We start from the raw sequence: 27,913 nt of genomic DNA, 5'->3' as shown, positions 1-27,913 counted from the left end.
TCCTGTCTTATTTAGTCCTACGTACCAAACACAACCTAGTAGCGGTTACCGGTTCAAATGTCCTACGAGGAAATTGTCTAACTGTTAACTTCAGAGCCCATAGGATTAGAACAGGTGTGCACAAGTTGTTCCAAAGATCCACCATTACAAAAATAGACATATAACTTGGCTTAATCATATCATCTAATTTTGAGAATAGAATTGATACAAGGTTCCCCAATACTTGTGTATATGAGTTTCTTAAGTTAGAAATTTGACGCTATACTTGTACATACCTTAATAAATTTGCAATAACCTTTCAGGAAGTAGGTTTCTGTCTCATCCATTTTGTTGCAGACCACTTTTCTCCAGAAAGAACCTCGCAACCGCCATGAATGCTGTCGGGGTCTGATTTTCCGTCAAGTCCCTACGAGTTTTCATCACATACGTCAATTAGATGCTCGGCCACCAACCACTAGACTAGAAAACGTTCCAAATTTTTGTTATTACTACCTTTTACGAAGGCAAAAATAATAAATCGCATGAAAAGACAACATACCTTGGTTTGATTCCTAATTGGTGTAACGTACTTTGAAAACCTTCATTTTGGCACCTCAGATAGGATATCTCAAACAGTTGCACCAACATACGTTACACAAAATAGGAATCAAACCAAAGTACGTTTCGTTTCCATGTATTCTCATATATAAACTAGGTACTCAAATGTTAGAAATGTCATATCTAGGGTACTAAAATAAATTTGAAAGTATGTTACACAAAATATGAATCCAACCAAAGTGTGTTCATTTGAAAAACGTAAATAGAAAACATATGGTATGGTGGGCAGAATTTTTTCCACTCGATGGCATAGGTGATAGATAGGGTCGTCCCAAAATGTGAGATTTTGAATAGGGCCCCCGAAATTTTGGGGCCCAAATTTACATGTGATCAGGGTCTTTTATCGACCTGTGTAAAACTATAGCCGAAATTATTTAGGTTCAAACCATTAATTGTTTAGTTTTAGGTTCAAATCATTAATGGTTTAGGTTTAGTTTCAGATTGTTAATCGTTTTAAGTTTAGCCCATTTTTGTTCTTAACATATATTCTCTTTTATCTCATTTATGCAATGTAATCAAAAGTTCTGGATGTAGCAGGGCCTCCATAAAGATTGGAACGCCCCTGGTGATAGAAAAGCATCTCTTTCGTATTTTCTATGATGTATCTCGTGAATCATTAAGAAATTATCGCACAGAATAAATCAAACAGTTGCTACTTAAAAGAAACAAAAGTGATCGAGTGTGGGGGAACAAACCATGCTCCAGAAAAGCACGGCATCTCCTTTATTCGGTTTAACGCAAAGTCCCTTGACCATTTTTCCACCACAGCTGCATTCATCTGAACCAGCCTGACATTTCGTTCATACAAGTTAAGCAGATGTTCATAATTAGAATCATAAGTATAGCAAACCAAATAATCAAATTAAGCAACATTTCATTTCCTGAAAGCCTAACCCATCTCCAGTATCATGTTGATATCAGAATTCATATATTTAGCATATAAACAGAAGATGTTTGCATCTGTTAAAAGAGTTCAAATACTAGTTTGTTTGAAGTCCTTATCCTACTTGGTTTTCAATATTTTCCTTCTAGTTTATCCTTGTGTTTTCGTTTTCACATTCTTCATTCAGAGGGTTTTAGATATGTTTTAAGTTATGTGATCCCAGATTCAAGTCATAACAATCAATTCATACAAAGATGACCAAGAACATAGAAGAATTCAATATGTCGGCTTGCTTGTATTCCAAAGTGTAAGTACAATAAGTTCTTGATCTTCACTAATCTCTCAATCTGAGTATACGAACGAATCTGACAGAATGTTAATCAACTAACAAAACTAACAACACACTATTTATACCACTACTATAAAAGGAAACTAAACAAACCTTCTATAAAAGGAAACTACACTACAAAGCATTATAAAACAATTTAAGCACAGGGACTTGAATACAACATTTTTGTTCCAACAAGTTATACTAATGTTATTCTATAATTATCAACCTTTACTTACTCAGATTTTACACGGAAACATTCTCTACTTTTTTTGGTGCTATCGTCAAAAGTAAGAGCCTTAGGAGATAATGCAAATATAGGGCATGACTCTAATGACTATTGAGCCTCCAGTATGTTTAATTTTCAAGATGTTCTAAACTTTAAATGGTTTTCTCTAGATTCAATAGTAACTCAAAAGAAATGCAATAAGATAGTGTATCTAGAATATGATGTATATTCCATTTGTACCCATATAATAGCATAGCTACTAATATATTTATCTTCTATGACATTATCTATTAACTATACTAGCAAAGCAGATATAATTCTTCAATAAACTTTATTTGCAGATATATTAAATAAAGGCTGCTTTCAGCATATCCCAATATTCTTATGAGTCAAATTCATGTGAGATCCATGATCAATATCTAGGAGAACCACACACTTCGTATATACTGATAAGATAGAACACATATAAGCATCGGCAGGAATGCAACTCTTACCATAGGGAAAAAAGTTTCTCCCCCTACAACGTTATCAGTTAAATACATCAACATGGTCGCTACTCTTTGACCACCACGCTTTAAGTTGAACTGCAAGAAAAATACTCGCCTCATAGAGCATGTGAAAGGATGGAAGGACAACTTACTTAGGTAGAAAGTGGACTAAATAACAGATTACACGCATAGAACGTATAGTTATAGTAATTTACTTACAGTATCAGAGAAGTAGTCATGATGGGGTCTGTAAAACTGATTTGGTTCGTACCTGTGCTTCTGTAGATGTTAGCCTTAATACTGAAAATGTATTAGTATACCTGTGAATAAAATGCGAAACTGAAAACTCAACAAACAAAGCACCCACCTTAACACTTGAATGAGCTCTCCATTTTCGATTGGAACTTGAGAATATGTAGAAATTCGTTTTTCAATTGCCTGATTTTGCAAATAAACAGGATATAGTAATGTTAAATTGTACTAAAATTGCTAAGTGCTATATGGACTATATGTGGCACACAAAACCAACTGTATCCTTCACCTTTGGTGGGGAAAGGTAGGAATGCCAACACAATAAAAATTAGCCATACCACTTACAAGCTCTAACCCAAGTGGAGCATGCTAACCTGTATCATTGGATATTTCCTCTCTGCATGGTTCAAAAACATGCCTGAGCTAGTCCGAACATTACTCTTGATTCCCTATTGAAGCAAACCATCAGGTAGGACGCATAAAGAATAACTGATCCTTACTGTATGCAACTCAGGTGCAAAATTTCAATTTCAGAAATTCAATTGGTTTATTAAAACCGGTAATGGAATTAACACATTCTAAAACTTATTTAGAACCCTAATATATTATTAAAATCAACTTTAGCAATTGTGAGAAGTACCTCATTGTTCCAATCAAAAGGTACACCCGTGGTGGTACTTTAGCACAAAGACACCTACGCTTTGCACAGTACAATTCTGTGTCAATTTTTATCTTTTTGCTAAATTACATATGTGACAAGATTTCGGTTTCTTTCCACTCATCTTTGTCTACAAATAACGATCAAATTAAACAATAATTTGATCTAACTCCAGTTATTGTCTTCTTGTTCTGCATACCCTGCCCTTACTGAAGGAATAATACTGGGCCATCATCCATTTATTTGTTTTTTAAGCAAAATCTTAGGAGTGGTTGGCATATAGGGCAATGTTTGTGATAAACGAACTAATTCATAGTCTCCATAGAAGTTACTTAGAAGCCATTCCAACGCTATATATTATTTTAGGCGACTGAGTACATCAGGTTCACCTAGACATGTGATAGCTCATATGGTGATCAAGTGTTCACCGTTGAGTCTGACAGGGAGAGAAAATGCACTCTCGACTATTATGGCAACTTGGCTGCAGTTTCAGCATTTAGATCATGCTTGAAAGAAGCCACGTACATGATGCATTAATATTAACCATCAAAGCATTAACAGTGAAATTAGTCAAAATGAGTATTAGCAACAATGCTCTGGAATCTGAATTAAGCAAACTTCCTAGGTAGATAGTTCAACCTGATGATAATTGCAAACTACCCACAAACTATCAAATTCAAATCAGCAACTAATTCACTTAAAGGAAGCATCATTTGAATATAAACATAAACAAACCATATCCCAACTTTTAACATACCTTCCCAGTTTTCGCGTCCACGACTGTTGAGATCTGAAGACGGGGCTTGGCTATTGCTCGAAGATAATCGCATTCCTACAATGGTCATAAAAATTCAGGAATACACAAGCAAGCTAGCATTATACCGCCTTGAAACATCCAAGTACTAATAACTTTTTAGTTTCCAATGCAAGAAATTTGAAATTAAAAAAAGGTCCAATAAATCACAAAATGGAATTATTGGATTATTAATAACCATTGAAATTAATTTAAAAAGTAAAATTTTGATACAATGCTCCACCTACTCAAATACTGTCTAATGCAAAAAAACCCAGTGCAACTAAAAGTAAATGAAAGCAAAGACCAACCCAATTGGGTGTTGGAGATGTAAATTCATATATCTACCTTGTGACCAGCAATAACCCAGATGACTTGTAACTCCAAAGGACATCAAAACATAATGTCAAAGAGATTGCAAATCACAACTTAGTCAGAATAATAAAAAGTGGTGAGACCAAACACTTGATATAGATATTCAGACAACTGTTATCAATCGATCATAAAACCTTGACACCTGCGTCACAATCACTCAGCAACCATGCAAAGCTTAAACAACCACGTCCTTTTGTCAAACTAGATCAAAGCTCTGTGATGACAGACAGGGATATAACACATGTATCAACATCCTGTGAGGTTGAAAGAGGTGGTGCACAAGCCATAAGCTTCACAAGATATAGCATTCATTGATGGCAAGGCATCAAGGCGACCATTTTGAAGGGCTAGGGTTCATATCTAAAATCGTCCTCTTATACCAGGGAAAGAGTGATTCTGGAAAAGTGTGACAATAGTATTGACCACAGCGCAAACATAGAGTATAAGACAAGCCACCAGGACAAATTATAGAGCACTAAAGTAAGACTAAAAGGAAAATATAAAACATAGATGCATATATATCATGTTGCTCCCCAACAGATGCAATGGTCATTCAGGTTCTCTAACTTTGGAGTTCTTTCACCATAAAATTCACAAAAAAACTGTTGAAGTTAGACTCCTATACTTGTTTCCTAGCCAAAATTGAGGCTAAACATCGGAAGATGGTACTCATCATGCAAAGTAAACCTTGACATAATTTGTCATGTTTATTCCCATTTTTGTAGGTATATTTACCTTATTCACTTTTAGATTTAAACATTTTAAAGGGAAATCTACAAGGTAAAATTTCGGTCATTTACCGAAGATAAACTAATTTAATTTCATGCTCAGCTTTGACACATATATAAAAAGGCTACTCTCTAAGGTTGATGTAGATTTGAAAGACTTTGTTCAGCAAAGGTTAACCCATAGAAACATGGTGAACAATGTAAAATATTTTTTTACCTCGGTGCTTAAAAAGTTATGGAACACGATGATTCGTGGAGACCAGCTAACTATTTCAGGTTTGACCTGCAGAAATAAGGAATAAAAACAAATGACATAAAATATCAATAATATGAAATAGAGAAATGTATTTTATGCATAATATACACCAAGGAAAAAACCATCACTAAGAAAACATATCCAACAGCTTCCATCTACTTGCAAAAGAATAATGCTCTTAATAGCAAATACATGTGTGTGCGTAAGTGGGCAAGTGGAAATGGAAGAAATCTTTAGAAGGCTTCCAGGGATTGAAGATAGTACTGACATTTTTATTATACCTTTATATTTTAACTTGGTGTAAAATAATAGGACATGTGCATATGCGCTAGAAATTTAGAATCCACTCTTTGGTGATGATACAGACATACAGTTGACAAAATACCAAATTGGTGTTGAATTAAGAGGAATCCCCTTTAGTAATCAGGCAAAAACTACAGTAGACTTCTGTTAGTCTGAGTCATTCACAAATGATGGAAGTGTAGCATTTTATGAGGAACGTGTAGATTAACTAATAGAAAAGTCTTCCAGGACATCACTCATTTAGCCTTAGGGGGGAACAGTTACGTTTATTTTATTTTTTTGATTAACCTGGATATCCAACCCGCTATGCGAGCCAACTAATCCCAGGGCGACCACCTGTTTTGCAGATAGCCCAGAGTCACTGCATTTGAACCTCCGTGGCCACAAGGGGGGGTTTTTATTCCTCCTTGGATTTGAACATGGGACCTCCAGGTACTTTTGACCTTTGGAGCCAAGCTTAAACCTGTTGGAACTTATGGGTTTTATCTACAATTTTGTATTATGTATCCCACATAAGTGGGTAAGAAAAGTGAAAGTGTGTTAAATAAATACTATTCCACTCAAATATTTGAAAGTCATTTAGGAGGCTTTTGGAGGGAAAATGCTAGTTAATGGCGGTTATTTTTGGAGGGAAAATGGTAGCTAATGGTAGTTATTTTTGGAGGGAAAACTTATTGGTAGTTATTTTTGGAGGGAAAACTTCTTTTTGGTGGTTAACTTTCCAAAAGGTGTGTTGATTCATGAAGAGTCATGTTGGTTCATTTTAATTACTATATAAGGGTGCATATGAATAGATAATATCATCCTATACACTTTCAATACATACATAATTGCAATCGTTTGATGTTCATGTGAACTTTATGTACGCTGCATAAAGTTCTGTTAATTGAGGTTGAATCCTGGGAAGAAATTAGTCTCAAACCACCAGCGAAAATAGTGGGGGCTAATATTCTTTTAAGGACAGTGATTATCACGTCCTCAATTCTGAAAATCTGCCATATTCCAACAAAACCAATCAGGCACCACCCTTGTGGTTACAGTTACGTTTATTTGAGTGAAAGATGCTCGATGTAACAGAAAGAATGTCAAAGATCAAATTGTACATAAGATACAAATTAGCATGCTTTTAGACAAGTTAGTTCCACTGATAACCATAAACTAACCATGATATAAAACAATGAACACCGCTAAATTGTTCCTTCTCATCCTTTCAAGCATCTGCACTATGAACTATTTTCTTATGTCCCACCAAGTAAATAGATGAAAAATAGAAACCACTACTTGAATTTATTGGATTATTTCATTATCTTCGATAATTTGAGCTTTGCATGATTCACTTGACAAAAAACCCTTGATCATCTTCCAAGTGATCCTTTCCACCATATATTTCAGCTTCTGCATCGACCTTTTCCCTTCCCTAAGCCTCACATACAGCTTTGCATAATTCGTGCTACTTATTACAGTAACTGCCAATCGCACTGTGTTTATATGCTTTGGCATAAACATAAATACATGTTTTAGTAGGGCAGGTATGCATACAAATTAGCTAAAACCGAATTTTATCAAAATGCCAAGTTGATGAGGGCAATAATGAGTGCAAAAAGAGTAGGCAGCTGGAAGTGATGAGTAATGTTTAGCTGATAGAATGACAATGATGTGAGGAATTCATCTATACCTAGTGTGTAGAGAGGCAACAGATCAAGACAGATTCAAGATGAACGCATGTTTCTCTTTAATTTGGAAAAGCAAGATCAAGCTTCACATGAGGCATATGCTTCTCCATGATTTCTATTCTAGCATTCAAACATTCTATAACCTCTGGATTGACATAAGGTTTCAATAGACAACTAGCAATTAAGATAAACCATATGGGTCCAGATGAAGGTCGAGGACATACATATCCAATGCGTAGAAGTGCAGCTTCTTTGTCATTCGCCCAACCAGATATGACTGAAACCAGATGAGGGTAAATGATGAAGTTAGAAACATTACTTATGGATGCAAGTTTGCTTCATTTTTTTCTTCGTCAGCTATAACAGTAAATACACACACAGAAAAGTTTTTATGAGGCTTGAACCGTATCCCCTAGCCCACCCCAAAATTTGGTAGGACTAGCGGCAAATTTGAGTACACTAAGAGCAAGCGATGTTGTCAACATTGTTGCTAGCTGCAACTTTTCTAAAATTGTAAGTTGAAATATTTCTCTCATTCATGATATTATCAACTCTAGTCAAAGTTTATCATCATGAAGAATAAACGTAACATACCGACCTGTAGACAATTGACTCCCACCAACATTCTGACTCCCAAGTGTTCTTCTAAATGAAGGAAGCCCAGTGCCTACATGTAGTAATATTTGTCAAACAAAAGTCCAGGAAAGTGAACAAATAGCTTTTATCTAACCCAGAAAGATGAGGTCCACACACAAATAAGAGAACATCAATATATGAGTTGTTACTAATTTAGCTTTTTACTAATTTAGCTCATCCCAAATATTTTTTCTTGTAGCTGATATATTGGCAAAAGCAGGGCAAAATATAGTCAATTAGTCATAACCCGAGCTGGAATCATTTAGACGAATATGAAAGCGACTTTTGCATATGTCACTAAATTGCAGATTCAAGAATGCTTATTTTAAATTTTATACGAGAAACTCCTTACTGAGAGATAATATATAAGGGTAAAAAATACAAAAATCATGAATCAACTTGCTCTTCAGCATTATGATCCAACTCAAAATCATTGAAGTTGAACGGAAAATCCAGAAGTAGATCCAAAAACATGAGACGTTTGAGCTTCCCATTTGACATCAAAAAGCTAACATAGTACCAAAGGTGAGGCATGTGTGTGTGTTTCATTTGCCATATATATATATATATATATATATATATATATTATATACTTCAAAAGAAAAAGAACCAAAGTGCCATGGCCATTTACTTTATATTGTTGCGTATCTAATAGGTTAATTTTTTATTCACTATCAGGCTAAACATCACCAAATAAAATCTTGGATAGTTGTATAATCAAGATAAGGCCTAGCTCAAACACTCACAAGTTGGCATATAACCATATTAGCCAGGAGCTCCATGTGATAGATATTGATAGCTGCACCTTCTACATATCAGCAGCTAAAAAGTTGAGAAACTATTTGTCTTGTAGCACATATATCGCCCCACCCCACCTCCTTTAGACACATTGTGCTCAACTGGCTTCAACACATCGACAAGTTGCATACACTTACTAATATCATATCCAAAGTAGTAGTGAATGTTCCGGAATATTTATTGAAATCTACAAGGTTCATCTAGTTGGTCTAGTAATGGATGTTTAAAAGCAGTACAGGAAAGATAACTGATAGAAGAAGAAAAGCAGGAAACTGAAGTCTAAGGCTCTAACACCAGGTCGATGAGTGCATACAGGTCGATGAGTGCATACATGTAAGATGCAAAAAATAATCACAATAAGAAAGATACATGCCAATTCTGAAAATCTGATATGGTTGAGAGTATTTTACCATATGAATCTTCCAAATTACGAATAAATGCCAATTGAAGCAAAGATCCTGCATTGTAATGAAAATAATAAAACAATTACTAAGCTGTTGGCATACATTATCTAAAATGAAATTATAGACATGGTGTGTAAGACACATATGTTATATATTTTTTAGGGTTGTACGTATCGGCCCCCATTGGCCGGCTTGTACTCAGTACTCCACATATTTTAGCTTTGACATATATAAATACACTTTAAGATACCCGCTACCAATTCCCAGGCCTCTCAAAACTGGAAAATCCTAGCCCCACCACATGCACCTACTAACAACAGCCCTTTGTAGCATCCAACTGCAGGCATGACTCAATAGGTTGTTGTCGCCTACATCAATAGGGGCGTGTCACCTAAAAAGATTGGCAGACTATTTAATTCATACAAGAGAGTGATCGGAAAATTACAGCAATGAGAAGCCGAAGACGTATACTGATGTAGAAAGATTGGCATCACAGTGTTAAGTGAAGATCATGATTTTGGTAGAGCGTGTCACCTAAAATTTCGACTTGTCCAAGGGCATCAAAACAAGGCCTCGACTGTTGAAGTAGGTGTCACCTTGAAATGTACAAGGTTATAACTTGAGAGTGTAAAGTGTATGAGGTTATCTCTTGTAAGCATAACATAGGAAGTTATGCCTAAGATTACGAGGCCAATCATTGTCTTTGATTGTCACACGACTATGTGAGGACCTATAAGTGTACCGACTAACAACCTCTTCGTACATCACAAGCCAGGATCATCACTTGTGTTGTTCCTTCTACTGGTTAGACTAGTCCATAAAAGTTTTGACGATTGATAAATCGTACAATGCGGGCCTATATGACATGAAAGATCAATACATGTACTCCAACACTACACTTTTGTCATATACTCCATATGTCACACTAGATATATATCAAATTCACAAGCTTTCTTTTCCTTTACCAGTTTTCACTTTATGGTATCTTTTTTCTTTGCTATTCCAAGTATTTTTCAATTGTTGTGAAGCATAAAGCAAAGAAAGGTGCTAGCGGGTAGTGATATGTAAGGTTTGAATGTACAATTGGAGAGAATAAAATTTTCAATTTGTTGAAAGACAAAAGTTGGATTCAGTGATTGACTATTGTGTCACCTCTTACAAAGGAAATCACTGTTTAGTTATCTGACTGACCATCCATCCCCAACAAGTACTACTCCACATCAGCACACTGTTGCGATGATGTTATACACCATCCACACAGGAAAGGACAAAGCTTGACATCTGTGCTACCACAATGGCATTTCATACCGCTATTATTCTGTTTTAGCACATTTAAATTGGGCTAATTTTCTGGTACTACATACTTGAAGAAGTTGGTAGATAAGCTTGAATAGTGTTCCTGGTTGATGTATAAACCACATGTTTTAAAAACCGCATCAAGACACTATACATTTCTATCTTTTGATGTGATGATGCAATCTATTCACAATTTTGTTCAACGCAAGTGTTTAGTACACTCAACGACTGCTATTATTCAGTCCATATATTTACTTCTACTTCGGTTTAGGCATTTTTGAGTCAAATATCCTCCAAAAGTTTAACCCGATGAGCAAGCTCAACTGGATACACACCTTCCAACCTTCTCATTAGTATGATCTTCTTCATGTTAATGATGCATATTCATAATCATCTAAGTTGCTGGTCAACCTCGAATTGCACATGAACATAATTGCCTAAGCCTAAGATGACACAACAAACAAGAAACAAAAAGGACATCCATGAGGACCATGACTCGTCTTATGCACAACCTCCACTGCAAATAATTAATTATTTCAAATTAGCAGACAAACTCAAACTCAAATATTTGTAATTTCTTACATATATATGCCAACAATTCTGACCAACTTCTAGTATTAGTAAGGTTAGCAGAGGTAATTAATTATTCATTTACCTTATTTCCTACACAATGCATTCTCAAGAAATCAAGATTTCTAGAACAAATGGAATCAGGCATGAATACATTGGATAAATAGACATTATCCTACCACATATCTAAGTGATGATAGTGCAAAGAACCCAACAGCGATTGGGTTGTCATGCTATGGGCCATGTGAAGAAATTTCAGTTGCAAGTCTATTTCTAGTCTACAATGTGAGTGATGGCACACGGATAAACACATAAATCAAGGTTTAGGGGCCCTTTAACTAGTCCATGCTGACTTTTAGGATCCCCTGCCCTACATAATTTAATTGGAGGTGTTAAACTTTCTCACTTTAGTTGCCAGCTCTTGTAGAGTTCCATAGATCTATCTGTTTTAATAATTTTTATGCATAGACTTAAAAAACTAATATGGTTGCTATTTTAAAGTTGTTGTACTTATGAAGATGTACCTTCTAAGATATGAATATGATTGGAGTATTACATGAATCATCACGTGTTGCACCCTGAACCAATGGTACTGTGCCACACAAGAAAATCCATATGTTACCACAGTCAGTATCATGTTCCCCACTGATTGAATAATAATTTTTCATTCTCTAACTAATTAAAAGCAATCTACTGTTGTAAAAAGGAAATGATTAGCCATCTTATTTATTTCATCTTCATCATAAGAAAAGATGTATTGTCTACTCTGCACATAATTTTCATCTTGTTTATAGAAATCATGGCACATTGCCAGGTATTGTAAGCCACAAAAAACGTACTGAAGATATATCCTAACATAGGAAATATTTTGCTTCTCCTGATGTTACTTTCTTGAGGAGAAGAATCCTTTCATAGGCAGTATAGCAACTGCAAGCCTAGGCATCATCTTGTATCTCATCTCTGATCATGTACCCTATGTCCATCCATCTTCATGTCATTATGCATTTATCTCAACTAGCAATAGCTATCTTATTTCTTGTTTGTGGTACTCTACACTTCTTTTTTGAAGTGTTAGGCATAAAAACATATGCATTCTCTACACTAGGGTTTCCTTTCCCTTGTAAATCTATTTTATTCTCAGCCCACTAGCCTATTATGTATATACTATTTATACAGGGAGTCCACACATAATAAACTTCAATTATGTAATCTCCCATGTAAATATTATATGTGGAGCTCTTGAACGTGTTTATATAATATAAATCCTGAGATTTGATGTGGTAAGAATGCTTAGAGTTGGGCTAATGATAATTAGAGTTTTTATGGTGAAATTAAAAGGTTTTAGTGGTACTAAACTGAGATATATATATATATATATATATATAATATTATTTGTTAGAGTATACATAAATGTATATGTGTACTCAAGACTAGAAGTCAAGAAACCATGTGAAGAAATGATGGGAATCAACAGATTAAGATGACTAACAAAAAGGACAAGGAAGAAATTGGCTGTATGTGATTGAAATTGAAAGGAATTACAGTAACAGAAAAAATGAACCAGCGAATCTTCCCTCTCTCAACGCACTAATGCAAGAGCCAATAGAAACTTAGGAAATCATTCTCTGCCAAAATATGTTTTACCTCCCTCCTATTTAAAGGTAAAACCCTCTCCTCTAACCGACTTCTAGCCATTTTCCTTTTCTGCCCTTTTGGCCCTTCTAGAATAAACTTTTAGAATACTTGTTTATTTACATTATGATCCAGCCCAACTAAACCCGTAACATTACCCCGCCTTTCCAATGAAGTCTTGTCCTCAAGGCTTGCTTCTGGAAATTGACTTTTAATAGTCATTGCGTCCTCCCATGTTGCTTCTTCCAAAGGATGATCCTTCCACTTAATCAACCATTTTACAATTGATTCGTTGTGAGCATTTACCGTACGTACTGCTTGAATAGAATATGGAAACAGCATATCGGAAGAGCTATGCTGTTACTGCGGTCAAAATACAAAATATCGATCAGGATTGATATTCGATATTTCGGTTATATCGGTGATATATCGGTCCAAAATAAACACCAGCTCTTGACTGGCCAGCCTTTTGTTTGGGGACAGCAAGCCCGGAAGAAGTTCTTACCCGTGGATTGAACTTCTTCCTGGCGATAGACAACAACAAGCAAGTTTTTGCCCCCAACAATTAATATAATATTTCTTAGAATTATATATATATATATATATATATATATATATTATATGTATGCATCCATAAACATATCATATGCATTAATTAGAGTTTAGAAATATAGTTTCAAAATTAAAACATCACATAAACAAGCCTCACAAAACAAAATAGGAAAAATGTTCAAAAACGAGCTAATCGCAAGCAATAGGTTCGGCATCCAAGTCAACATCATCTAATACGTTGACTGGTTGACCAAATAAAGAAGCCAGACCGTGAAGATGAAGGAGACCGAGAAGAGAAATAATCATGAACTGTGAAATAACCGAGAAGAGAAGAAGCGTGAACTGTGAAGAACCGAGAAGAGAAGAAGCGTGAGACCTAATATATGTGTTGACTGGTTGACCAAATAAAGAGGCCCAAAAAACTAAGCTCAACATGTAATAAAAAAAATCCCAAACATTTGCCTTATAGAAAATTGGTATATTGGACCGATTTTTCCATCAAATATCGGTGAAATATCGGTAAATATCGGCAATATTATCGGAACCAATATTTTGACCGATATTTCACCACCGATATTTTTCCATAGACCGATATCCGATATATCGGCGATATATCGCGATTTAACAGCATATCAGAAGAGTTGATTTCCAATTCAGGTGGAAGGTTTTGCTCCAAGGAATCCGACATCACTGTTTTTTTTAGTAACAAAACGTGAAAAACCGAATGTACTCTAGAAGACGCAGGCAACACTAAGTTATATGCTACCGGACCAATTCGATTCACGATTTTGAATAGCCCAAAGTAACGATGGATGCGACGAGCCACAGTCAACTGTCGATAAGTCTTCAACTTCACATAAACCCATTCGCCAACATTAAAACTCACCTCACGTCTTTTTTAATCTGCTTGTTCTTTCATTATCGCCTTGGCATGCGATAAATGTACCTTAAGTTGTTTTAGTGCTTCATCACGATCCCGTAATTCTTGGCTCACAGCTTCTACCCGGATCTCCCCTAGAATAAACTGAATTACAAAGGGTGTATTTCGCCCATAAACCGTTTCAAAAGGCGACTTTCCAGTTGATCCATGAAAAGGTAGAATTGTACCGAAATTCCGCCCAAGGAATCCATATCGACCATGAACGAGGTTGATCAATTGCAAAACATCTCAAATATGTTTCCAAACAGCGACTGATGACTTCAGTTTGACCGTCAGATTCCGGGTGATACGCGGAACTCATATGTTATTGAGTTCCTTATAGACGGAAAATTTCTTGCCAAAACTGACTAAGAAACAATGGATCACGGTCGCTAACGGTAGACTTCGGAACCCATGATGACGAACCACTTCCCGAACAAAGATCTTGGCTATTGACCTTGTTGTATATGGATGTTTTAAAAGAATGAAGTGGTTGTATTTCGAAAGACGATCTACCACCACTAAAATTGCATCAAAACCTTTAGACTTAGGTAAGCCAAAATAAAATCCATTGAGAGATGTTCCTAAACCGGAATGTCCCAAGGGCTGCAAAAGACCCCCTGGCGTGGTAGAATTTGATTTGCAACGTTGGCACACGTCGCACGACTTCACAAATTGTTGCACAGCAACTATCATTCCCGACCAATACAGATTAAGTGTTAAACGACGGTAAGTTCGATAATAGCCGGAATGCCCTCCCGAAGCTGATTCATGGAATTCTTTGATTAAGGTAGCAATAAAATTCGATGTATGAGAAATCACCAAACATTCTTTATAATAAAGTATTCCTTGTCTAACGGTGTAACCCGAGGGACAATTGGGATCATGTTGCAAGTCTTGAACCATTTTCTAAATATCAGCATCCTTACGGACAATCGGAACTGCTTTTTGGATAGCAGAAGAAAGCTGAAAGCTGAGATATGTGGAATTTATTGCTCAAAGTCAAATAACATAAAAAGGGAAAGTGCTGAAAAGACAGAAAAGATAAGAGAAGAGATGTAGTTAGCAAGTAATAATGAAAGTCTAATGTAAAGCTTATATGGCATAGCTGATGTAGTTAGCAAGGCAAATGAAAACCTAACAGAAAGCTTATATTGTTGAGTCATCTTTGACTGTTTCAAAGTAGTCGTTATGAGTAGTCTTGGAATAAGTAATCTGCTCCTAAGAAAAAGGAGGCATAGGAATAGGTGCTTAGTTGAGMTAGCTGGTATGTTGTTTTATTTTATTTTTCTCTTGTACAGCTCTATCTATAAATAGAGCAGGTTATCTTCTTGAATAAAGCATCGAATCAAGTTTGATCAAGTTAAATATTGTGTTAAAGTGTGAGTTTGAAGAACCAATTTAAACAATTGGTATCAGAGCCATCATCACAAGAGTCGTGTTTGTGAGAAAATTCTGCAAGAGAAGGATAGAGGTTGATGGGAGACAACGGTAATAGCGCTAAGGGTTTTGTGGTACCGGCTATACCAAAATTCGAAGGGCATTACGATCATTGGGCTAGACTAATGGAGAATTTCATTCGGTCTAAAGAATATTGGGATCTCACTGAGAAGGGAATCAGTAAACCTGCAGGAGCGACCCCAACGAATGCCGAACAGAAGGTGATAGACGATGAAACATTGAAGGACTTGAAGCTCAAGAATTTCTTATATCAATCTATTGATATGGATATTCTTGATACAATCCTCGACATCGACACTAGCAAGCAGATTTGGGACAGTATGAGGCAGAAATTCCAAGGCTCAACAAAGGTAAAGAGAGCTCAATTGCAAGCATTACGAAAGGAGTTTGAGATGTTGAACATGAAGGAAGGGGAGACTGTCAACGGCTATTTCGCTAGAACCCTTGCAATAGCCAAGAGGATGAAGACGTATGGAGAGACAGTTCTGGAGACTACGGTGACCGAAAAAATCTTAAGGTCTACGACCTTAAAGTTCAACTATGTAGTTTGTTCAATCGAAGAGTCCAATAATATGGATACTCTTACATTGGATGAACTACAAAGTAGCCTGTTAGTTCATGAACAACGCATGAAAGGGAGCATCGAAGAAGAGCAAGTTCTTAAGTTTCAAGTGATGAGAAGGAAAGAGAAGGCAGAGGACGAGGATCATACAGAGGTAGTTACAGAGGTAATCACAGAGGTGGCTATAGAGGTGGGCGTGGTCGTGGCAGAAACTACAGATCTACGATCGAATGTTACAAATGCCACAACCTGGGTCATTTTGCTTCCGAATGCCCTAGTTGGGAAAGAAGTGCTAACTACACTGAGTTAGATGAGAAGGAGGAGCTACTTCTCATGGCATTTGTTGAAAAGGAAGAGGCACAAAGGGAAGATGTATGGTTCTTAGACTCAGGTTGTTCGAACCATATGACAGGAGATAAAAAGTGGTTTGCAACCTTTGATGGTAAATTTTCGCACTCGGTCAAACTTGGGAATAGCAAAAGGATGCAGGTACGTGGAAAGGGCGCAAGGATTATTATAGAAGGAAGAACCCATGTGATAAGCGATATATACTATGTACCCGAATTGACTGCAAACCTTCTCATTTTAGGCCAATTTCAAGAGAGGAGGTTATCAATTCTGATCAAGGATGGGTCATGTAAGATATTTCATGATGAATGGGGATTGATTATGAGTACGTATATGACTTCAAACAGACTGTTTGTTTTATTAGCTGAGGTACCTACTTCATCGTGCCTACAAACGACAAGTTTGATGCAAGGAACTTCAAGGCTTTGGCATCTAAAGTACGGTTACTTGAACCAAGAAAGTTTATATTGCTTATCCAAGAAGCAGCTGGTGAACGGGCTGCCTCCAATAAGAAAAAAAGAGAAGTATGTGAAGCCTGCGCTAAAGGAAAACAACATCGAGTTTCAATTCCGAAGGTTGCCAATTGGAGAGCAACTAGACCTCTTCAACTAGTCCACACCGACTTATGTGGTCCGATCACACCTAAATCAGTAGGAGAGAAAAGGTATGTTCTAACGTTTATTGATGATTTCAGCAGGAAAACGTGGGTCTATTTCTTGTCTGAGAAAAGCGAAACGTTTGCTCACTTGAAAAAATTTAAGGCTATGGTTGAGAATGAAGTCAAGGGAAAACTAAGTTGCTTAAGGAGTGATCGAGGAGGAGAATGTAACACGAAGAAATTTGCTGAATTTTGCGCCCTCAATGGTGTCAAAAGACAGTTGACAGCGGCGTATACACCGCAACAAAATGGTGTCGCGGAAAGGAAAAATCGGACTATTATGGAGATGGTTCGATGTCTGCTAAGTGAGAAAAACATGCCAAAGATTTTTTGGGGTGAAGCAGCTAAGTGGGATGTACACATCCTAAATAGAAGCCCCACTTCAGCGGTAAAAGACCAAATACCACAAGAATGTTGGAGTAACAACAAGCCCAACGTTGACTACTTCAAAAATTTTGGGTGTATTGGCCATGGTCATATTCCCAACCAGGTGAGAATAAAGTTGGATGAAAAGAGCCACAAGTGCATATTTTTGGGCATTAGTGAAGAGTCCAAAGCCAATAAAATGTACGACCCAGTCTCTCGAAAAGTTGTGATTAGCAGAGACGTGATCTTTGACGAGCAACAAGGCTGGAATTGGGGAAGGACTTCAAACGAAGAAAAGGATGATGTCTTGGTAATAGTTGAAGAAGAGGAAGAAGCTAGCAAGGTAATTGAAAGTAATAGTTCTAGTCCTGTACATCAGCAAGTCCCCTCAAACAATGCAACAAATGAAGATGTTGAAAGCCCTGGTTAAACTTCTTCCGTAAAAGTTCATGCTGAAACGTCTCAAACTCAGGAAGAAGTTTCACCAGGAAAAAGGAGACATAGATAAATGTTTCAAACGTCTCATGTCTTGTTATGAGTAGTCTTGGAATAAGTAATCTGCTCCTAAGAAAAAGGAGGCATAGGAATAGGTGCTTAGTTGAGATAGCTGGTATGTTGTTTTATTTTATTTTTCTCTTGTACAGCTCTATCTATAAATAGAGCAGGTTATCTTCTTGAATAAAGCATCGAATCAAGTTTGATCAAGTTAAATATTGTGTTAAAGTGTAAGTTTGAAGAACCAATTTAAACATATATGTCACAGTTGAGGCAAGTAGCAATGAAAAATGGAAGTCTAATAGAAGGCTTATATGTCATAGCTGCAGGTCCGGCAGTGCATCAGTAGTAAAATAGCAATGAATCAGTAGTAAGTCAACAATGATCAGACCTGTGCACTTCAAATCCAAGGAGGAATAAAAATCCCCTTGTGGCCACAGAGGTTCAAATGCGGTGACTTTGGGCTATATGCAAAGCAGGTGATCGCCCTGGGATTAGTCGGCTCGCATAGCGGGTTGAATATCCAGGTTAATAAAAAAAATTCCTTTTGGTCTAACAGAAATGACAAACCAAGCTAATATAGAGAAAAGGTGATCAAAAGGGAGGCATTTCAGCAGGTGCAACCATAGTAAGAGGTGTGTAGGATTATATAAAGAGGTGGCCAGCTCCCTCCCTCTCATTTTGATGAAATACCACTTAGTATAAATTCAAGCGACTCTTGCCCTTGGGTTCTCATCTGGAATTTAAGAGAGCAATCAGAAGGAAGATAGAGCTCAGATACTGCAATGAGTTTAGCGTTCTTTGTCTTCCAAGCTCCTAATCACTTCACTTAACTCACCTCATCTACCATGAGTTTTATACTTAAAACAAGTCCAATAAACACTTGATTTTATATGCACCCGGCTCAGGATGAACAGATTGGTTTTTAGAACATGAGTAGATAGCTTAAATAAATGATTTTGTAGAACTCTAGCTATTTACACTCTAAAACAATTACAAAACCAAATCACGATCTAAGGAAAGAAGTTGGGTTAAAAAGCTTTTATCTCACCAGACTCATATATGCTTACGTATGACAATAGGGCCATGCATCCATACTTAAACCCGCTTGTCGTGTTTGAACTATGGCAAGTTTCTATTCACTTGAACTTTGAGCCTATTGTTTCTTTCATATAGCTGAACCATTTGAATAAAAGCCATTTCATTCTTGATTATTCTTCAATTCTTGAACAAAAATCATTGTGAACCACTAGTGCTCATGATAATATTGAGCTACGAATTCCTTGTGAATAATAAATATTTGTTATGGTTACCTATCTTTGATTCATGCATGAAGGAAAAAAATGAGGAAGTATGTGATCGGTTGACCCAGGCACCAATAGAGAACTGTTGGCCTACTATGAGACATAATGCGCCTATATAAACATAGTGTTGAACCTTTGAGAGGGCAAACTAACACAACACTCCTACATGGTAGGGTGAGGCCTTCTGAGACGGGATCAATTGGTCTGTCTAAGTGATTATGCGCAGGTAAAAAGCAGATATCATGGAGTTAAAAGAACTACGCCACCAAGTGGAAGATTGCTAGGTTTTTGCAATTTCATTGCAACAGAATGAGCATCTCCTGGAGAAGTTCTAGGAACGTAATCGCCAATCATCAACCATGACCCAGTCATTGTACAAACAAATGAAGATTTATAAAAATCACAGGAGTAAAATCATTTGGTTAAAAAATTAATTTGATTCGAAAATTAAAAGCTAATTCCTTTGTGTCCGTTTTCTTTGCCCTTAATCGCAACAAATAAAATTGAAACAAGATCGTAAAATTTCACTATATAAACATATCAGGAAGATGCATGAGCCACATTTCTAAGCATAACACCGATTACTTAACGAAGCATTGTAGAAATTATAGAGAAGTATTTTGATCACAAAACATATTAAGCTGCTTTTAAAGGAATTGATGAGAAAATCACCGACAATCATTCCGATAGTAACAAGTGTAAGTAATCCGATAACGATTCTCATCGCGGAAGCCATGGCGGATCCGAAGGACTTGCCGGTCCGACGGGGTTTTGGTGTTGAAGTCCAGCACTCTTTCCTCTGGCTCTCCTTTACTTATTGAAGTCGACCACTGATTACCATTTCAAAACGCATTGTTTAGACACACAGTCTTCTATTTTCTCGCCCATGGTTTTTCACAAAATGTACCACTATGAGTTTGATACTCAAGATACAAAAAAGGTTTTCTTTCGGTTTAACAAATATACACAGAGAGGGTGAGAAAGTGGGAAAGGTTGATTTTGATAAATGGTAAATATTTGAAAAGTAAAGAAGTGATTATTTCATATGATTAATATTTATGGTTTTGACCGTGAAACATTGAATAAATCCTCTTATCGGTATGCAGAAGATAGAAGAGTAGTTTTGTAACATATAGTTCGGTATGAATCACTTTGATTATCTTGTGTCTAGCCTAATTTTTTGCTAGTTTCCTTCTTTTTGTCGTGCATAGTTTTGTATTTAAGCATTGCTTTCCTTTGTAATGTTCATTAGAAAATATATACAACCTCTTTGAGCCATTAAATTTAAATTGGTATCAGAGCCAGGTTTGACCCAGAAACACCAAACCTAAACTACCGCCACCCTTGTCCATGGCTGGCGACAAAGAAGACCCCAATCTTGGCTCGAAACATGAAACCGGTCCTAATACAAACTCACCCCTCTACATACATGCTTTGGATTACTGTTACGAGAATTATATAAAATAAATCTCTCGGACTGTTAGCAAATGGAGACTAGTGCAAGTATACACTTATCAATCCACTATCGTCTTTTACAAGTAATAAAGTGGTAAAAATACCGAATATCGTCCACGGAGAAAAGAAATAAAAGTTTGTTTTAATAGTCTAAATAAAGATATGATTTCAGATGGTGAATTCGAAGAAATATTTGTGGTGAGTTGGTTTAACACTACTGTTGAGAACAAATAATAAAAGAGAGCTTAGGGTATAGGGATTTTTTTAAATATTAAACCGATTTTTTAAGTAGACATCATGCTACAACATGGTTCTATAGCATGCTTTATAAATAACTTATCTTTACAACTAATAGCTTTTTTAAGGTACTCTCGAGAGATGTAGAATGGCATACAGTCTTAGATCAAGCCTTCATATCTCTATGCAAGGCTGGAGTCTCGACACTGGCTCAAACTATTCCTTTTATAAGCTAAATGGAGCGAAAACGAGTCTTCTCGATTCTAAGTAACTCTCTCGAGCCTACTTCCATATCATTCAAGTTGACGTATGCTTGTTGGTTTATCTCTAAATCCAACACACTTTAACACTTTTAAACAAGTGATCAACTTGTTCATGGATGATGTTTTTGCAATAAAAACTTGAATGACGTAGTTGTAAAGATTTATAATTTATATTTCTACAAACGGAATCGGTTTTTCTCTTAACATCACCCAACACCCAAGCTATATTTTTAGCCTAACATACTTGAAAATTTAATTGCATAAATAATAAAGCATAAGAAAGAAAAAGAAAGTAGAAAAAATAAATGCTAAGAGGAATTATAAAATAGACTTAAAATACTTGAAATAAAATTAATTGTATAAATAATAAAACATAATAAATAGAGCACAAGAGAAGAAAAGAAAGTAGAAGAAATAAATGTAAAGAGGAATTATAAAGGAGACCTAAATGTAAAGAGAAAATAAAATACTTCCAAACACTACTTTATACTCAAGAGAACAACATACATCCAAAGTTGCTTGCAAAATTACTTCTAAGAGTTTCTTACTAAATTGCTTCTCTCCAAATTACTTGCGTCTAAAATGCCAAGCCTCCCCCTTTATATAGTAGGAGAATGGAGGACAAGGACCAAAAGATAAAGGTTACATTGTCCAATGGGTAAAGCCATGCTACCCAAAAATTAATCAAAAATCAAATCTTAAATATGTACCATTAGATCTTAAAAGTTGCAGAAGATGGGCTGCCAAAAAGGATTATTGCACATCAAAAGATTTCTCGTACTATTCTCAAAAGTACCCCTGGAATCATACTGCAGCACACGCTGTAGCATGCTTCAGCCAAACACCTATTAACATGACTTTTTTTTTTTAAAATCAGCTCATATCCAAGAAGTAAACATGTTTATCATATCAATTTAGCTCCAATATAAAAAAAGATAGAAAAATAAAACAAAAAAACTCAATTTGCGGAATTTTGGGAAAATAAAATAGATAAATAAAGTAAGAAAAAGTGTAAAAGTATCAAATAAGTTGATACTTATCAATTACCCGAAACAAATGAATGTCAACAACGTTCTCACCAACAACAACTATGTCTATTGGTTATAGGAGATGATGAACTTTCTGTTTGCCAAAAACAAAGTCGGCTTCGTCGATGGGTCTATAAAGAAACCGGAGAAGACTGATGTGGATTATATGATGTGGATATGTTGGGACGCCATGTTGAAAGGATGGCTCACAACGGCCATGAAAAAGGATATCTGAAACAGTGTGAAATACGCGAGTACTGCCAGTAAGATCTGGAGCGACCTACTGGAACGTTTTGGGAAGGAAAGTGCCCCTAGGGCATATGAATTAAAACAAATTCTCACCGAAACACAACAAGAAGAAGCCTGAGTTTCTGCCTATTACACGAAGTTGCGCGGGCTTTGGGATGAGATGCAGGTTGTTCTTTTAATTCCATGTTGTACATGCAATGGTTGTACATGTGATGTTGGGAAGAAGATGGTGGAACTCAGGGAAAAAGAAAGGTTTTACGAGTTTCTTATGGGACTCGATAATAGATTTTCTGTCATTAGAACACAGATTCTCGCTATGAGTCCAGTCCCAAGTTTGGGAAACGCTTACCACCTTGTTGCGGAAGATGAACGACAAAGAATTATATCCGGCGACAAGAAACCTGCGACTGAATCTGCCGCTTTTAAAACCTTCACACACGGCCGAAGAGAAAGCAATTCCAGCCAGCAACGTGACAGACCTGCCATAAAAGAGCAAACGCAGTGAGGTAGTGGAACACTGCACTTTCTGTGCAAAGACGGCCATAACGGGGAGGGTTGTTTCAAGCGGGTCAGATAACCCGACTGGTGGCCGGGGAACAAGAAGCGAGACGAAAGCAAACCAAAGGCTGCCTGTATCGAAATTAGTACAAGTCCCGTTCTAGGTTTGACTAATGAGCAGTATGAAACCTTTTTGAAACACTTTGTAGGAAGTGGGAAAAGAACAAAGGATGATCTGGCTCCGACGACTTTCATGGCAGGTAAAACCAATTTTGGGGACGATTGGGTAATTGATTCGGGATCAACCGAACACATTACGCACAACGTTGAGATTCTTAAGAACATGGTCTAAACTCGCAAGGAGAACCCCGTCGTTATTCCTAACGGAGATTCTATACCCGTTGAAGGAAGAGGTGAATGCACCTTAACGGGGGGTGCAAAAATAAATGGGGTTCTTCATATTCCCAAGTTCACTTGCAATCTTTATATTAGTTAGTCGATTGAGTAAAGACCTTCAATCGACAATAACGTTTTTTCCTGATTTTTGTGTAATGCAGAAACTTCACACGAGGAGCTTGATTGGTGCAGGTAAGTGCAGAAGAGGTCTTTACTGTATTGGGATGTTTGGAACCGAGAAGAAGGCTCTAATGGCAACCACGGATGTCTGACACAAAAGGCTTGGTCACGCTTCCGGTGATAAACTTACTCAGATTGATTTCCTTGGGAATGTTTCCTTCAATAAGTTGTGTGATTCTTGTTCTAGAGCTAAGCACACTAGACTACCTTTTCAAAACAGTGAAATTAAAACCAATGGTTGCTTTGAGTTATTGCATTGTGATGTTTGGGGAAAGTACCATTCTTCCTTGCTTTCGAGAGCAAACTATTCTTTAACCATTGTCGATGATTTTAGTAGGGGTGTATGGGTCTTCCTTTTAAAACACAAACACGAAGCAGGCAAGTGTCTCATTGACTTCTATAAGTTGATAAAAACCCAATTTGGCAAATCGATTAAGAGAATTAGAAGTGATAATGGGGGGGAATTCACGTCCAATGAGATGATTAACTTTTATGATGAGGAAGGAATTTTATTGGAGACAACGTGTCCTCACACCCCGCAAACAAAATGGGGTGGTGGAACCAAAGCATAGGCACCTTCTCGAAACTGCACGTGCTCTTAGATTTGAAGCCAATCTTTCCAAAAGATTTTGAGGTGAATGTGTTCTAACCACTGCCTATATCATCACTTGGTTGCCATCTAAAGTGATAGAAAATATAACCTCCTATGAAATCAATTTTCAACAAAAACCGGACTACGAACACATGAAAGTTCTTGGGTGTTTGGCTTACTTTAAAAGTAATGAGACCAAAGGGGACAAGTTTGAAGCAAGGGGGAGGCCCGGGGTGTTTTTGGGTTACCCACATGGGACCAAAGGTTATAAGATATTTGACATCGAAAACAAGAAGATGATTGTTTCACGGGATGTGAGGTTCCATGAGAACCAGTTTCCGTTTTACATGCAAGACGATGAACGTGAAAATGATGACCCACTGAAAGTTGATGATGGATATATAATAGGTCGGTCCATTATGACATCGAACAGGACGTGTGGAGCAATGAAGGTGGACAATCCACTAATGTCCAAGGCTCAGGTGAACCCGATGCCTTGACCCAAGACCTTGATGAAGGGATCCCAGATTCAGAAACTGATGGGCTACACGATGATCCAGAAATCATCAATGATAACCAACAAACTCACCATGAACTGCAAAGTACTACTACTGAACCTACTGCCACTATTCCAACCCGTGAGAAAAGAAATAGAAGTCAACCGAAGCACTTTGCTGATTATCACATCCAACTTGCCCCATCGATTGACCATGCACAAGCTTTACCAAATCAAGCGTCCTCAACGGTATACCCTCTATATAACTTTGTTTCATACAAAATTTTTTCTAATACTCACAAGGCTTTCCTGGCGGCCATCGATTCTAACGATGAACCCAAACACTTTCATCAAGCCGTTAAAAATGACAGGTGGAAAGAAGCTATGAGAAAAGAAATTCAAACTCTAGAAAAGAATGGGACGTGGACAATGGAAGACATTTCTGAAGGAAAACATGCCATTGATTCAAAATGGGTCTACAAAGTGAAATACAAACCCAACGGTGAGGTTGAAAGATACAAAGCCCGTCTCGTTGCAAAAGGGTTTACCCAAATGGAGGGCGTTGACTATCATGACATGTTCACTCCGGTTGCTAAGCTTGTCATTGTCAGAACTCTCTTGGTTGTTGCAGTAAAAAGAAATTGGGCAATCCACCAACTCGATGTTAACAACGCCTTTTTACATGGCGACCTGAATGAAGAAATTTACATGAAGATTCCCCAAGGTTTTGCAAAGGAAGGAGATACTAGAGTTTGTCGTCTATGAAAGTCACTCTATGGTTTGAAACAAGCTTCACACAATTGGTATCAAAAGTTTACCAATGCCCTCGTCAACCTCGGTTTTAAGCAGTCTCGAGCCGACTATTCCCTTTTTATTCACAAGCAAAGAAACAGTTTTGCTGCGACTCTCATTTATGTTGATGATGTGGTCATGGTTGGAAATGACTCGGCAAAAATGCAAGCAATAAAAGATGATCTAAATAACAGATTTAGCATCAAAGACCTAGGAAACCTCAAGTATTTTCTTGGCATAGAAGTGACTCGAACATCCGAAGGTCTCGTACTAAATCAACGTAAGTATACACTTGACATCCTTGAAGATTGTGGGTTACAAGGATGCGAGCCTATTAAAATTAAGTTAGACATATGGCAGTTACAATTAAGTTAGTTTATGTCTGACAGTTAAGATTAGTTATTTCTGGACAGACACATCGTTTGGTAATAGGGGTATTAGTTAGTGAAAGGTTGTGTCTTTTGGCCTTAAGGGTATGACCCTTGGTTGTGTATATATATGATGAATAATACCCACTATACAATTGAGGAATTGTGTTAATAAGAAATTGACTATCATAGCAAACTCCCTTTTTATGTATGTGCAGAAACTGCAGAAAAGTTTCTGTAGTTTACTTTTGATCATTTCAAACTTCCTACGTATATTAGATGGTCTTCTGTTTGACTCCAACAAAGTGGTATCAGAGCATATGGTTCTTGGTTCTGTGTGGCTTGTAGCAAGGTTTGAGATTTGAAGGACTGTGCACAAAAATTAAATGATTGTGCAGAAAACAACATAGGAAGAAGAAAAGAACGCAGGAAGAAGAACATAAGGAAGAAACAGGACTGTGTAGAAAACTGAAAGGAGAAATCAAAATAAATAGAGCCTATTCGATTCATGGTTGAATACAAGTACATAAAACAACAAATAATGAAGAGAAAGATAGATTTCGAAGGAGAAATTCAAACAAGATCATACGGAATCTAGATGGCTACAATAAAAAAATTTGGTATTGAAATTTCTGTCAAAAATAAAGACAAACAAGAGACAATCATGGAACAACGAATTCCTATTGAGATAAAGAAAGGTCCATGGAAAATAGAAGAAGATGAACTCCTGATTAGGGGTGTTCAAAAAAACCCTTTGACCGCTCAAACTGGCCGAACCAAGTCAAATCGAACCGTTTTTGGCTGTTTGAGCGGTCTGACGGTCCGTCCGGTCTGGTTCGGAAAATAGCAAAACCGGGCGGTTCGGTCCGGTCTGCGGTTTGGAACTTTTTTTGGGCGGTTTGGACCAAACCGACCGCCAAATATATATATATATTAATATTAGCAAGCCCAACTTTTTTAACTTATTGGCTATGACCCAAATATATACCTAAGTCTAACATCTAACATAATCAAAATCGACGACTAAAACTATTAAACCATTAAACATATCAACACATTTGATATTGACGGTCTCCAAGTTTTGAAATCCCTCAAAAACTCCATCAATCTATTGATCTTTTCTAATCTATGGTTTGATTTCGCCGCTCATCATCAAGACATCAACCAAGTGATTCAACCAACTTAGATTTGGCTTCTATTTTGTTTGGTCAAGAACTCAAGACTCAAGAATTGAACCATTGAAGGTTGTGAAGTTGTGGATTTTGTTACTCAATACTCACAGTAGAGTTGTAACTTTGTTAATTTGTTTGTTTTCTAATATGTTATATATTTATTTGTTTGTACTTTGGATTGCTTCGACTTTGTACTCAAGAGCTGTTTAATTATTACATTTATTTGTTTAGATATTTTGTTTTGTTAAAATGGATATTTAATCTGAAATTCTAAATTATATATGTTTTTAAGTTTAATATTTAAAGTCCATTAAAGTCCCAAACCACCTAAACCGGTCAGACCAGATCGCCTTTTCGTGGTCTGGTTTGACCGGTCTGGACACTTGATATCAAACCGATCGGTTTGAAAATTTTATAAACCGCCATTACGGTTTGGTTTGTGGTTTGAGGGGTTAAACCGCCCAAACCGGACCGCGAACACCCCTACTCCTGATCAAACATGTCGAAGAATATAGACCCAGAGATTGGGATCTTCCTCTTTCAAAAGGACATCTTCAACGTACGGGAAAATCATGAAGAAGAAGAAGAAGAGGAAGAAGAAGAGGAAGAAGAAGAGGAAGAAG

General features: G+C 36.8%; 1 protein-coding gene across 2 annotated transcripts; it reads right to left on the bottom strand.

Moving 5' to 3' along the window:
* Positions 1-81: 81 nt before the first annotated feature.
* Positions 82-20,458, bottom strand: LOC112524693 (prolyl 4-hydroxylase 1). 2 transcript variants are annotated; one of them, XM_025134638.1, is made up of 12 exons: positions 20,237-20,456; positions 9,408-9,455; positions 8,162-8,230; positions 7,788-7,840; positions 5,549-5,614; positions 4,193-4,267; positions 3,152-3,226; positions 2,893-2,963; positions 2,745-2,796; positions 2,532-2,621; positions 1,293-1,385; positions 82-406 (listed from the first exon to the last, which is right to left on the bottom strand). In XM_025134638.1, exons 1-12 carry the CDS (start codon positions 20,298-20,300, stop codon positions 299-301), a joined length of 864 nt encoding a protein of 287 aa, XP_024990406.1. In that variant the 5' UTR covers positions 20,301-20,456; the 3' UTR covers positions 82-298. The 2 variants fall into 2 exon arrangements, with proteins under 2 accessions (XP_024990406.1, XP_024990407.1); XM_025134639.1 differs by lacking the exons at positions 82-406; positions 1,293-1,385 and having other exon boundaries at positions 2,745-2,825; positions 20,237-20,458.
* Between the last annotated feature and the right edge of the window lie 7,455 nt (positions 20,459-27,913).

Source organism: Cynara cardunculus (assembly GCF_001531365.2).
Source record: "Cynara cardunculus var. scolymus isolate 2C chromosome LG 13, CcrdV1, whole genome shotgun sequence".
In the NCBI taxonomy this organism is placed as follows: domain Eukaryota; kingdom Viridiplantae; phylum Streptophyta; class Magnoliopsida; order Asterales; family Asteraceae; genus Cynara; species Cynara cardunculus.
This window is presented reverse-complemented; position numbering and strand designations above follow the sequence as displayed.

Bases quoted from the DNA above. Each gene is read 5' to 3' on its own strand.
- LOC112524693 (XM_025134638.1), bottom strand. From the start codon at position 20,300: ATGGCTTCCGCGATGAGAATCGTTATCGGATTACTTACACTTGTTACT. The intron at 7,841-8,161 runs GTCGGTATGTTA...ATCTGGTTTCAG, and splicing joins TGGGAGTCAATTGTCTACAG to TCATATCTGGTTGGGCGAAT. The intron at 3,227-4,192 runs GTATGTTAAAAG...TTGCTTCAATAG, and splicing joins TGGACGCGAAAACTGGGAAG to GGAATCAAGAGTAATGTTCG.